The sequence below is a fragment of the Pundamilia nyererei genome, unplaced genomic scaffold (genome assembly GCF_000239375.1).
Source record: "Pundamilia nyererei isolate P.nyererei 1_Seehausen unplaced genomic scaffold, PunNye1.0 scaffold00245, whole genome shotgun sequence".
In the NCBI taxonomy this organism is placed as follows: domain Eukaryota; kingdom Metazoa; phylum Chordata; class Actinopteri; order Cichliformes; family Cichlidae; genus Pundamilia; species Pundamilia nyererei.
The window spans coordinates 426,990-441,278 of NW_005187646.1; the positions used below are offsets into that span (position 1 = coordinate 426,990).

The 14,289-nt window shown below is 41.7% G+C and overlaps 1 protein-coding gene across 1 annotated transcript in view; it reads left to right on the plus strand.

Moving 5' to 3' along the window:
- The window catches only part of prox1a (prospero homeobox 1a), a 41,698-nt gene extending 27,645 nt beyond the window's left edge, over nt 1–14,053 (plus strand). The window contains exon 7 of the mRNA XM_005749447.1: nt 11,950–14,053. Within this exon, the coding sequence (XP_005749504.1) occupies nt 11,950–12,135 (186 nt within the window). The 3' untranslated portion in view covers nt 12,136–14,053. The remainder of the gene's footprint in view (nt 1–11,949) is intronic.
- Nucleotides 14,054–14,289: the final 236 nt, after the last annotated feature.

The window sequence follows — 14,289 nt, forward strand, 5'->3', positions numbered from 1 at the left end:
ACACACACACACACACACACACACACACACACACACACACACACACACACAGTAATTCATCAGCCCTTTTGAGAGGAGGTGAATTTCAAAGACTACACCTGTCCTGCTTTCTTTCGCTCTCCACCCTCTTTTTTTTTTCTTCTCAGCTCTGATCTCTTCCTCATTCTGCATTCAGAGCTTTGGACTTGGTATTTAAAGTACGCTCGCTGTGCTTCATGTGATGTTGGGTTTTGAGCACTTCTAGAGACACCAGCTTTTAATTTGACACCACCCCCAGGTATTTAATGTTTCCCGCCCTTGTAAAAATATTAAAAGAACAAATTAAAATACAAATGTTTAAAAGGGCGTAAGGGAACCAGCTCAGATTAACAGTACAAGTGTTAGTCCTCTATGAAGCTGTTATACCATACTTATTTGCTTTGCTGTGTATATGCCTACGTAGGTCAGGGTGGAGGGGGATGGGCAATACAGAGGTCGGGACAGCGACACCTGACACCAGCATCCTGTAACACATTGTGAACTGCAGGCTATTGAAACACTTAGGAAAAGATCTGAGTCGTGCTAAAAGGTGAAGTCAAAACACTGAAGTGTGTGTCTAATTATGAGCAGACACAGTTTAACGAGAGTTTCCTCGTGACTTCACTTCTCTACAAAAGCCTTGAGGTTTTGAAAGGTGCATTGTTTTAATTACTCATTATAAGTTGTATATGTGCGACTGGGTTTCTGTGCGACACACGCAGATCCATAAATCACATGAACACACACTCTCGAGGCTGCTGTCATTCCAAGAATGAGCTCCGAGTCTTCCCCGCCATCTCTTGCTTTCTATTGCTGGTTGACAGAGAGCGGTATGCTGCAGACAATGCCACCTGCCAGTTTCTGTCACTATAATTATAGCTATCTGCCTGCAGTGTGTGTGTGTGTGTGTGTCTTAGTATTCCAGTTGAGAAGAAGAAGGCATCATCTTTGTCACTGAGCCTGATTGGAGTCACGAGGGGCGGTTTATGTGTGTGTTTGTGCATGTGTGTGACTGTGTATGGTCTTCCTGTAACTCTGTGTGTGTGTTGAGCATGCAGTGATTCCCTTCTCCTACCCCAGCTGTCTCCTTAGCTTTAACAATAGGCCTGGTAACAAAGACGTGGCCTTCAGCCTCTATCATGTGATGCTAGTGGTCTGCAGCCTCTCAGTCAGATGACCAAGGCTATTGTTCTTTATGGGTGACACACATAAACGTACGCACACAAGGAAGACTACACACACACACACACACACACACATCTGAGGAGGAACAGCACGTGTGTGAACAGGCACGCGCGAAACCGGAGCAGGCGGAGAAACGAAGACGCTTGTAATGATAGCACACAAAACGCAGACACTGATGAGATAGTGACAACAGACACACACACACACAGGCCCAATCTCAGGACGCAGACCCTTCCTCTCAGTCACATGCCGTTTGAACAAAGAGAAACGTTATTGTCACTGTCCTGCTGACAGTGAGATCAGTGACTGATTGACAAAAGAGCAGCTGAGAAAGGAAACATATTGCCGATGTCCTGGAGGAGCCTCCAGTCTCCACTCTGACTTCTAATGTCACACTTACTGACTAAAAGCTCACACTCAGGCACTCACAACTCACATTGTTGAGAAACAGATGAGACGCATCGATATGCCGTCAAATTGATATTTATTCACCTGTGTGTGAGGAAGCTGTGAATCAGCATCATGTTTCCTGATTTACGTGGGAATGGCCGCTACGTGCCCACTGCGAATTTCAGTGACTGTGTCAAAGAGCGACTTAGGTAGCTCTATGTTATATATGTGAAGTGGCTGGGAGGCTGAATGGTGTGTGGCTTTTTTTCAAAAGCTCCTAAATGTTCAGGGTCCCCAAACTCACGGATGAGTTTAAATGTAGGAAAACAAAGGAATGCAGACACAGATGGGATAAAAAGTCAACATCTTACGGCACATATAGCTCACTAGGTAGTGCAGGTGACCCTGTTAGTAGGCTCAGATTCAAGCCTGGCTGGGACCCTTTACTATGGTTGTGGTTCCCTTTGTTTCACTCTTTGCACAGTTCGGTCAAAAAGTTTATCTTCCAGCCAATATCTCTGACTCAGCGTTTAACCAAACGTTAGTCTTACAACTATGCTGAACGCTGTAACACTAAGCACCACAAGCTAAATCTAGACCGCTGTGAGATCCACCACAGGAAAATATGAAATAAAAAATATTTTTTTAAGACTGAGCCAGAGTTAACAGGTAAGATTCAGGAATACCCACCAGCAAATGTGTCCGTCTGCATTCACGTTTCCTTCCAGATGTTGATTAGTTGACGAGTGGGTCCTGATAGAGAAGGGGGCACCAGTGGAGCTCATCAGGAACAGGAGATTTATTCTCTATTGCAATGGATTGACACTCAGACTTACCAAGTGTCCATTTGTCCAATTTAAAAATGCCGTTAGATCTTTTTCTATATGTAGAAGAAAAGGAGATTCTACTCATGCATAACATGGTCAGAGCTCTGGACAGTCACATTGTCTAACATTAAGTAACATAACTTTGTGATGTGTTGGGCTCCCAGGCGTCTTACCACTTCCTCTTTAAAGCTTACCTGCTTTGGTTTGGACTTTTTTCTTTCTCCCCTCAGCATATAACTGCTGAAATGCTGAAACAATGGCTAGCGGTGATGCATACATCTACCAAACTTTTACTTTTAAACTAGATTCAAACGCTTTAAAAAAACAACAACAACAACAAAAACAGGGCAGCTCTGTGTCATTTGGATGTCTCTTAGACCTCTAATCAACAGAAAATTGCACTGAGCTAAAGTACAGAATGTTCCTGTCGAAGGAGAAAGGGTGACAGGAAAAAGATGTAGAGGGAGAATGGACTCTCTTTGCTGGCTGTGTGTTTGTGTGTGAGTGCCTGCACGTGTGTGTGTGCGTGTGTGTGTTTGTATTTTCCTGCCAGGGTGTGTGTGACAAGAGCCAGGTCTGATAGCAGTGAAAGCGAGAGAGTGAGAGAGAAGGAAAAAGGAAGCAGATGCCTGTGTGTTGGCACAAAAAAAGATACGTCCACTCAGTGCCTCACACACACACACACACTCATATAACAGCATTTGCTCAGTCCACAGAAGGAGCAGCACATGAAAGAGTTCCAGTATTGTCTCCATGATAGAGAAATACTCCACTGACCGACAGCACAGTGGACCTCAAGGCCACAGAGCGAATTAATAGCAAAGAAGAAAAAGACTGTGAGTGTGTGTTTGTGTGTTTGATGTGAAATTAAAGAGACTAAGGAGGAGGTTTGAAAAAGACAAGCAAGGTCAAAAATGATCAATGATCAAGCAAAGCACGCAAGTGAAAGCATTCAAGCGAATCTTGAATCAAATACAGACATCTCCTTCACTGACGGAGCGAAGCAGACAGACTTACAGAAAACAGAAGGAACAACACACACACACACACACACACACACACACAGTCTCTGTTTGCACACCTTCATAGTCAAACATATGGTGTTTGTATAGTGATTTCTTAAGAGCACAATCTGTCTGTTTCCTCTTTCTGTGCAAGACGGCGAGTGAGGATGGAAAGGAAAAAACAACATAGATAGACGAGCAGAAGACATATGGAAAGCAGAGGCAGCTGAGGACATGAAGACACAGACACACACACACACAGAGCGTATGCATCACTCTGGGTCTCATGGTGACAACATGAAGAGAAAAGGCATTAATCCTTCTGGGAGGATACGGGGAGTCAGAGGAAGAGGAGTGGCTTAAATTCAGAGGAAGAGGGAGGGAAAAGGAGAGAAAAGAAGGTGAGCAGGTGATGAGCGATGCAGAGGAAAGCATAAAAGGATGGAGGGAGGCGGTGCCATCACTGCTGCTGAGTGACTCTGATGTCCCAGTACTGTGACAACATCAGTGATATCAAATCAGTGACCTAAATTCATAATTTTCTGAACAACTGCCTATTTGTTACCTCAGTTAGATGTTATCTTGTTTAGTTTTTATGCTAAAGACTAAGTACTGCCTGTTTTTAAAAGCACACCCTCGAAACAAGGATCACATCCTTTTGTGTCAGCGGAGGTCGGTTACCAAAGGTCTTCCTGTTCAACAGCATGCCCGAAACTTCTTTTAGGAGCCCTAAAGTAGGTGTACTAGGTGCAAATGTAGCATCTTAACACAAAAATGGCCTGTAGAGGCCTGGATGTCGGAGTTTTGATTCATAATTTGTGTTAAATTGATTTTCTCCACTTGTTGAAAGCACAAGGTCACATCAGGCCTCACCTTATCTTAAAGACCTCATAGTACCATATCGCCCCATTAGAGCATTTCACTCTCAAACTGTGGGTTAGGGTTACTTGTGGTTCCTAGAGTATTTAAAAGTAAAATGGGAGGCATAGCCTTCAGCTTTCAGGCCACTCCGCTGTGGATCCAGCTCCCAGTTTAGATTCAGGAGACAGACACCCTCTCTACTTTTAAGCTTAGGCTTAAGACTTAATAAAGCATATAGTTGGGGCTGGACCAGGTGACCCTGAAGCTTTCATGTTTTGAATGTGTTAAAATGGGACAAAATAAACATAAAAAAGTAACCCACTTATGAAGGGCTCTCCTTTATTCTAAAAATATTTGAATGCAACCTTGCCCTTTTGTGCCCGTGGCCCGCACTGTTAAAAAAGACTAAATTAGTAAACAGGCGTAACTGTTGCTAAGTGGTTACCGGTCGTGTTCGTGTTTTCAGGCCGGGGTGCTGACATTTTCTTTCGCTGGTGATCTTTCCTTTGTGTTTTCAGCCACAGCAGACTCCACTATGTTTGCCAACAGCACAGTTATCACAATCTGAACTAGAGATGGCACAATACCACTTTTTTATGTCCGATACCGATACCATAAATTTAGATATCTGCCGATACCGATATGAATCCGATATAGTGTTTTTTAATCAATAAAACTGTTTTTTTAATATCTTGCTGCATATTGTATAAGTTCATACTCAAGTTTAAAAAAACAACAACACTAAAGCTATTCTGTTATACCTGTATGTAAAAAATACACTGCACCCAAAATATTTCATAGTTCAGCAAAACTGATCAATCTAATGAACTTAAACCTGCTCCATCCTTCCTATTCTGGTATTTTAAAGAGTAAGCAACCTAACTAATAGGGTTACAAACTTCCAGCAAAAAAAAAAAAAATAGGGAACCACCCCCCACCCTTCACCTCATGATGCTTAATCGACGTAATCAATTTTAATTTTTTCAACTGCAACTTGATGCAGTGTGAAAAAAAATGCACAGAAATAAATTATTTTTCAAGAATAATTAAATAGATTCAACATCTTTCTTCTACAGAATTGCAGACTGCACAGATCATACCTTCCCAAAGGAAAAAGTAGTATAGCTTACCAGGGTATATTAGACTTAACAGTTACTATATATAGTAATGGACTTCTATACATTTTACATAAGAGTAAAACTTTGGGTGTAAGATTCAGACAATTATTTATTAAAAGCTAGACATTTTAAACGAGAATAAGAAAGAAAAGTATGTCTTTGTGCCCCCTTTTCCCTGTTAATGCCCTATCGGCCCCCCTGGCTAAACTTTGCTAGATCTGCCCCTGCACAGTTACCAGCCGTCAGCTACGTAGAAAAAGATCCTGGTGTAGAAAGTAATATTAAATAAATTCTAACAACAGATTATCAAGTTTAAGCTGGTTTGGTAGCGAGGCTACAAATACACACAGCCGCTCTATCACGTGAGCTCCGACATGCTACGGTTATGAGCCGAGTTACGCCATGTTGCAAGTTTTGTGAGGTGCTTTTTTGATATTTAATGGATCGATTACATTTTTTTATTTCTCTCCGATATCTGATCCAGTAATTTACATCAGTATCGGACCGATACCGATACGTAATATCGGATCGGTCCATAGTGTGAACTGAGTTGCTTTTACCGCTACTAGAAACACAAAACGCATCAGATTTAGGAGAAAAAAAATTCAAATTTTTTTGGGAAATCCCTACTTTTAAACTAGTATAGAAATGTACAAATGAAAGAAGAGAATAGATGGACTGCGATTAAATGTGTCAACAAAAGAAAAACAGCAGTTCAGATATTCACTAGTCTCTATAAGCGAGGGTGATGAATTTGCCTGACGATAAACACTCTGATTTCTCATAAGAATAAACTTCCAGGAAGAGATCAGGAAAGGATGAGCCTGTGAGGCGGATGATGAAGGGATAGAGCGAGTGGATGAGAGAAAAAGGAAGGAGACAAAAAAAGAGAAAAAGCAGGAGCGAGGGCGTCCCAGTAGGCCTCTTTGTTGGGCAGCGATTTAGAGATTTACAGGCTCTTGTCCTTCTGTGTGTGTGTGTGTGTGTGTGTGCACATCTGTGTCTGTGTGTGTGAAGAGAGAGTAATTGAGCCTCCCTTCATCCAATATTTACCCACCAAACCGGAGCAATCATGCGAATTATGTTTACTGGGAACGAAGTGTCTTTCTTCCTCTTTAGCTTTCTTTCTCCTTCCCACTTTCCCCCAATCCTCCGCCGTCTCTCTCTCTCTCCTGGCAACTAGATACCAAATCAAGATCCTAGCCAGGAGTAAATCACAAACACACACGCACACACACAGGGAAAACATGCCCATCTGTATTGATGATGGCCTAATTTAGATCTCTTTATTGGACTGATTTACGATGGCCAGACAAATCTGGGCATCTGGACCGAAGTATGCGTCTGTGTGTGTGTTTGTATATGTGTGTGTGTGTGCGTGCATGCGTGCGCGCAGGGCTGTCCAGTTAAGCCGACACCAAACCGGACACACAATATCCTCCCTTCTTTGTTCCCTTCTTTTCTTCCTGCGTTTCTCCCCCTGCCTCTCTTTGAGTCAGCGGTGTCCTTTTTGTCGTCTTGCTTCAGCACTTTGAGTTCTCTCGCCGCTGCCGCGATGACACGCGTCATCCCGAAAAACACACGGTGATCATCACGCTGAAGAGGCGCCCGCAGCAGGGCACTTATAGGTCAAGGTCAGCGAATGTCTCGCAGTGCAAGTGTGCAACTCGACAGTTTTTGCGATTTCAGATCATCAGTCACAAACAGCAGACGTGGGAAAACATTTCATTAGGTGCTAAAGGTGCATCGGAGACTACGACAGGCTCTACACCACTAACATACATGCAGAGAATATAAATGTCAGTGCGGAAATGCAATTTATGCAAGGAGATGTTGAAACAGAGGGGATCTGTGTTGGTTTAAGATAAGAGCCGATTTTAACAACTAAAGGATGAAGGGATGTGCTCTGGGAGGGAGAGGACGCCTCAAAGGCACATTCATCTTAAAGATCAAGCTCAGGTTTCAACTTTTATTTGTCCCACGGGCAGTTTCACAGCAACCATTAACCAGCATCTTGACTTAGTGGTTTTCTCTGATTTCCTGCAGAGCTAAAAAGCAAGTATGTAGTTGTAGCACCTCCCGAGGTTTGATGGTATAATCTAGTTTTTGCTATAAAAGGGAATTATATTGTATTCTTTATAAATGATGTCATGGTTATAGCTTCTGTCTGTATTAATGTGGCTAAAAAGACTAAGAAATCCAAGATGATGTGATGGTTTTAGACCTGTGAGGCTAAGCCTGTACAGGAGCTGTAAAAGCAAATTTAAAGTATAACAAAAATAGTTTTAAACAGTCCAGAAAGTTTGATCTACTGCCCTTTTTTAAGAAATGCAGACACAAAGTTCTGCTAAGAGTTTGTTAATAATATTTTTAATGAACTGCTTTTACCCAGTTACAGTTTCCACTAAAAATAACAGAAAATAATAAATATATTATTCCCAAAATGCTGGCTTTAACAATTTAGATTAAAGTTTCCATGTATTTCTGTTATACTTATATACATAGTAATGTAAGTAATGTGAAATGTGAGATTTAACAGAATCTAGTCAAATGAAATTTACTTGATTGGAATCCATTCTGTTTATACAAGCACATTAATAACATATTTGACTCATTATTAAATAAAAAAAAACAACTTTGATTTTATATCTTTCAGTTGCATTTTGTTCAAATTGTACATGTTTATTGAAGATGAAGAAACTTTTCTTTTCTTTTTAGTGCAGATTAGATTAGAGTCAGCTAATAAAAGTATTGCTACAAAGCCAATAAAATGCAGTTAAAGTCAAACCAGAACTGGAAAAAAACTGTTTCAAGAAAAGCTGAAAGTGTTTTCTTGTGTTGACTAATTAATGTGGAAAACCCAGTCACTAAGTGGTTATTAAAATGTTTTCAGAATTTGCAGATTGATTATGATTCAGCTCATAAACCATGACCCACTGCTCTCACCTACATAAGCTGCCTGGTTAAAGGTATCGGTACCAATATCGGCAATACTGGCTTTGTATTTGCTTGATATTGGATCGATATCAAAATCTGTGCTATCGCACAGCGCTGACTTTCATTCAAGCTGGAAAATGTCAAGGATTTCCAAAGTTTATCCAAGCGTAGTTTTTAAACAGTTGTTGATGAGCCTGATGGAACCACGTCAGGAAAGCAAGAGTGAGAGTTTGTTCCATCTCTGCATGCGATGCATCATGAATTTGGGAGGAGGTGGGATGTTTTGGGCTGTTTTGCAGGTGACACTGCTGGGGACTGATTAAGAATTCAATAGGCTCTCATCCAAACTGGTCACAACAGCGCTGTGCAAAAACACATCGTCTCATTAGGTTTGCACTAAGCGGAGCCATCATGTCTTTTTCCAACAGGACACACCTCCAGCTGTCCAGTGTACTGTGTGTTTTTATGGGTCTCAAGACGTTTTCACCCTCCCTAAGCTACAGGGCTTTCTAACTTATGAATTAAGCACTGAATTGAAGGACAGTTTAACCACAGAGAGTGACTGTGCACTGCATCTGGCCTCCACTGCAGAGTGAGGGGAAAAGCATCCAACGCAAGTGCACCACGCATGTGGACGTTCCTTTAAGAGTGTAAGGAAAGCATTCCAGGTGATGACCTCATGAAGCTCTGAGTGGATGCCAAGAGTTATCAACATGGAGGCAGCTACTATGAAGAATAAGATGTAAAGCATATTTTGCCTAAAAACTTTGCTTCCTACAAAATTCTGTGCATTATGCCACTTTTTATTTCTTCCACAGTGAGGTGGTAGGAGACCAGAATCAAAAAAGAAAAAGCAGATCTGATTTTAGAAGTAGACTCCTTCACCATGTTGTAAGGACTAGTAGATGCTTCTTAAACAGGTAATGCTGATATTTGGCTTGTGCCAACTGTGCCAGTCTTTTGTTCAACCAATAGCATCACTACAACTTGGGCCCCAATCACACAGGTCTAACAGACCAGGCAACCTCTGGTCGCTAGGGAAAAATGTGTATTCCCTGACTGACTCCTGGAGATTAATGGCAGCAGGGAAGTAAAACTGGTCTGAAAGATAAATATCGTAACATACCCGCAGACCTCTATGCGATGAAAGCTAGCAAGTTGCGAAGGTCTCCAAGCTAAATAGTCAAGTTAGACACAAATCAGAAACAGAGACTGTCTGCCTTCAAAGTGAAAATGTAAAGATGAATCTTCCTCATTTATGGTTCGTGTTGAATGTCACACTCAGTAATTGGTTAGTGTCTGCAGACAAGTTAGCTTCTTCTATGCAAACTACGGGAGACCAAATTTTTCAGTGCAGACTCTCTGTGTAGGTAACAACTTGCAACCACTTGCAAACCAGTTGGGGGATGGTTGGTTGACAGGTGGTCTCTGACCTCTGTTACTGTGGCCTAAGTTGTAGTAATTCAAAAGGTTGAAAAAAAAATGGCCATCGTCCAGAAGAGCATAGTTGGAATAATTTGTGAAGCCAAATATCTGCATTATTCCATAGCAAACAGTCTCTAGGCCTGTGTGACTGAGGCCGTACTTCCCACACAGACTCTCTCTCTCTGCTCTTTATATTACTTGATATGGTCTTAAGTGACCTGTGATTGGCTAAAGTCTCACCTATATGCTACATTTTCTAAAGCCTGAAAAAGACCTCAGTAGAGTTTTGACTACCCAAGCTTTAATCTACTGAAGACTCTTTACTGAGTAGGTGTGTCCAAACTTTTGATACCATCCTGGAAAGTTTTAACTTTTATATGTGTGTGAGAGTAATCTTGTATGTTGTGTGTGTGTGTGTGTGTGTGTGTGTGTGTGTGTGTGTGTGTGTGTGTGTGTGTGTGTGTGTGTGTGTGTGTACAGTAGCGTCTACACTAAGACAATGACAGAGGGCCTCATTGAAATAACTGTGGTCTCAGGGGGCCAGCTAAAAAAGAGAGAGGGTAGGTTAGGGTAGACAGAGTATATGAGAGTCCAGGGAATCATTTAGACTGCGAGTGTGTGTGACTGTGTATGCGTGTGTGTGCGTGGAGTGATTCATCCGTTCTGGTGGCAGCTAACCTTGGCATGTCCTGCCACGCGTGACGGGGGTTACACCCAGACAGCTCTGTGCCGTCCTCCACGTGTGTGTGAGCTTGTTGGGGTGTATAGGTGGGTGTACCTTGCCTTGAAGAGTCAGCTGTGTGTGTTTGGGTGTGTGTGTGTTTGCATCTGCATGCAAGAAAAAGAGCCAAAAAAGAAGAATAAAAGGAGACAGGGAGGAGGGGGAGTATCCCAGTCAGGTTGTTTAGTGTCTTTGTATGATCTTGCCCCCGGGAGAAAGGGCAGGAAAAAAAGACTGAAAAATGTGTGTGTGTGTGTGTGTGTGTGTGTGTGTGTGTGTGTACCTCACTGTGTGCCATTGTTCTGTTGTCAGAGTTACAATGACACACACACAGCATTAAAATCTACACACACACAAACACACACAGTCTGACGGATCACACACCACTGCTCACCTGTCATCGTCAAAGACTGCGTGTTTGTGATCTGCCATTATGTGAGAGTGTGTGCGTGTCCACAAGGAGCATGCACGCACACACACACACACACACACACACACACACACACACACACACACACACACACACACACACACACACACACACACACATCTGGGAGCTGTTAAGAATGGGGAAGTACAGGGAAGGGAAGTTCTGAAGAACAGTTTACTGACAGGAATAGTAATATTTGGTCACCTGAAACAGCCGCACACTTAATTCTTCATCATTTTGCGTCATCAGCATTCTGGAAGCCGGCCTGCTCACTATTTAAAGATTTATACATCTCAGTTGTCTGTTGTTTTTCTCTATTTCAGTTCTCCCTTTTTTGACAGCGTATTGTTTAGTATTAGTCACGGCACATGTGTATCATGTCATATGGCATCAAACAGTTACGCAAGAATGTGTCTTTTTTTATTTTGAGTTCTTCTTCATTTATTTTATGGACTTTTATGGCCACGGAAATAAAATGATCTCATTTATAAAGCAAAAATAAAATTAGTTGATTAACTATAAAGTATGCGCATGACTTAAACTGAATAAAAACATTAAATAAATAATTTGCAATAATCGCCAACATGTACGTGTTTACTCTGAATCTCTGAGCACATTTCAAGTTCAAGTTCACGATCCTCCTTTTGTGCTGCTGTATTTTTTACATAAAGACACGTCTCAAGTTGTCCTGTGATGTAACAGGATTTAATATGAATTTAAGATCAGCTACAATATTAACGCCCCTGATTCTCCTGTAGCTGTTCCTGCAGCAGAGCGCCAACATCTGGTGAGGACTGTTACAGCGGCAGATTAATATCCATAGTTTTGGCACTGGATACTACAGTCACATCTGGCTGCAATGTTCTAATGTCCACATCATTTTTCAGTTACTTTCCCTCTTGCACTCCAGGTTTTCTGAGGTGGAAATATGCTGTGCTTGTGCAGAAAGAAATGCAGAAACACAAGTGGGAAGTTTTTCCTTCAAAGATCAAATTGGTGATATCACCCATGATTTCATTTTTTCTCCTTTCAGGTTCCTGATCGATTCCTGGAGGTGGCCCAGGTGACCCTTCGTGAGTTCTTCAACGCCATCGTGGCTGGAAAGGATGCGGACCCATCCTGGAAGAAGGCCATCTACAAAGTGATCTGCAAACTGGACAGCGAGGTTCCTGAGGTCTTCAAATCCCCCAACTGTCTACAAGAGCTCCTCCATGACTGACTAGGCCAAGGGAAGAAGCAAAGCAAGCTAGACAGACCTCCGAGGACAGTGAGAAGACTGTAGGAAAATGCCGCCAAATGCTCGGAGTTAGACTAGTCGGAGGTCTGTGATGAAATGCGATTGAAGGTTTGTGACGTTCATAAAGATATGAACAGGCAGTTCTGTTCGGAGGCTGCCAGAGAGCTTCGCTTATGGTTATCATTTGGTCAGCCCGTCTTTTAAAAACAAGATGTTCTATGAAGAAAAAAAGCTTTTCCTCTTACACGAGGTGCCGGGCTGCGACCCAGAGTGCGGTTATGCTCAAATTAACATATTTTGTTGGGGAAATGAAAAAGCAAAATGGTGAGAAACAGAATCCCATCGAACTGGCAGAGAAGCTCCTCGTCCTTGAAAACCCTCGTCTTCTCTTTTTCCTCCGCCTTGTTTAAACTTTTCCATCCTTCTCCGGAGGAACAAAGGTGCGATGAAGATGACGATTTGACCTGTGACTTCGAGTCAGGGGGCAGACTAAAAATTAAAGAAGATAATATATGAAAAAAAGATCTTTTTATTGTGGATGTTTTTAAGTTACATGGACATTTTTGAGACAAAAAAGTGGTTTGTGTATTTTTTTCTTTCCTTTGTATAAGCTTACATCCTCTCTTCTACGACATGCACACAGATACACCCCTCATAGGAAAGCACAGTAGCATTCCCAAATCCTCACCTGAATCCAGACAAACTGGGCAAAAAACCCACTTAGTTGTTGTTTATCTGATTCATTTCCCCTCCTGTTTTTACTTAAGCCTCCTCTTATTGTACTGAGACTTACTGAGTGTCTATATTGACTGTGTGGCTCTCTCCCTGCCCCATCGCTCTCTGGCTGCCCCCTTCTCTTCACATATCCAGAGCATCAGAGATTCATCAGTACTGGGTTTTTTAGCAGATGCTAGAATTGACAGCTGCAAACATTTCAAATGAAAATCCACAGTAACTAAAAAAAAAGTAAAAATCTGTTCTAATGCATTAATTCAGCAGATGCATTTATGTCCTAATGTCAGCAGACTGAAATGTTGCTGCTTTTTAAAAATGTTTTATTTGTTTGTTTGGACCAACCCTGTATCTCCATATGCTGTTTGCGCAGGCGTTCCTTAAATTGTCTTTATTTGATCTGTACATGATCTGTACTGAACAGGCAAATAATCATTTTAGTTCCCTCTGGGGGACAAATGATATAATGCACGTTTCCTAATCTGCTGTTACATACGCACCAATGTCAAAACGATAAGATGAGTCACTGTTTTCTTTACAATACTTAAAAAACGTGGCACTGATTCATGAAACAAATTCTTGTGATATGTTTGAGGCTTGGTTTTGTCCATGATGCCCCCCTTAAGGCCTTCACTTTAAACCACTGTGTCACATTTCTTTTTAATTAAAAGTGTTGAAGATGTTCATAGATGCAAACAAAACAACGGTATGTCTCAGATGGTGCTTTGGCCACAGACTAATCTTTGGAAAAAATTGAAATCTGTGTTACACAATCATGAATTTTTTTTTTTTTAAGTAATCATTAAATGTCCTGATAAGCACCAAACTAGTTCCCCAGGTACTTCCTCTCTGCTCTGGACAGCTGAGAGGGGGCAGCTGCACCGGCCGGGTCATGTGTGAAGTGTTTAAGGTTTTAACAGCTGAAGAAGAAAAAAAAAAAAAACAAAGCAAAAAAGAAGAAAAAAAAGACAACAAATGCTGATATTTGTAGCTTGTATAGATGTAATAAATACTCTGATCACTCTGATATTGTTATTATTTATAACTGAAATAATTATTCCTTTTAATGTTATTCTGATGATGATGATTATTAATGCTTGCTACAGATTTGACCAGTGGTTTAATCATGTTTATCCATCAAACTGCAACATGAAATAAATTATTCTTTGAACAAAAATCAGTCGGAGGTCGTTTGTAAGCTCGTCGCCACTTTCTTCCTGCTCTGTTTGCGCTCGGCTGAGGTGCGGAGGGCGTTGACCGCTTGAACGCACCAGCTCGCCGTCAACCCAAGCAGTAACTAGGCAACGCGATGGCCACTTTAACTCGGTCCATGCCCTCGTCCCCTCCCTCCCTCTCTCTCTCTCTGGATCCTGTATAAGAGGGGGGGGGGACATGTGATCCCTT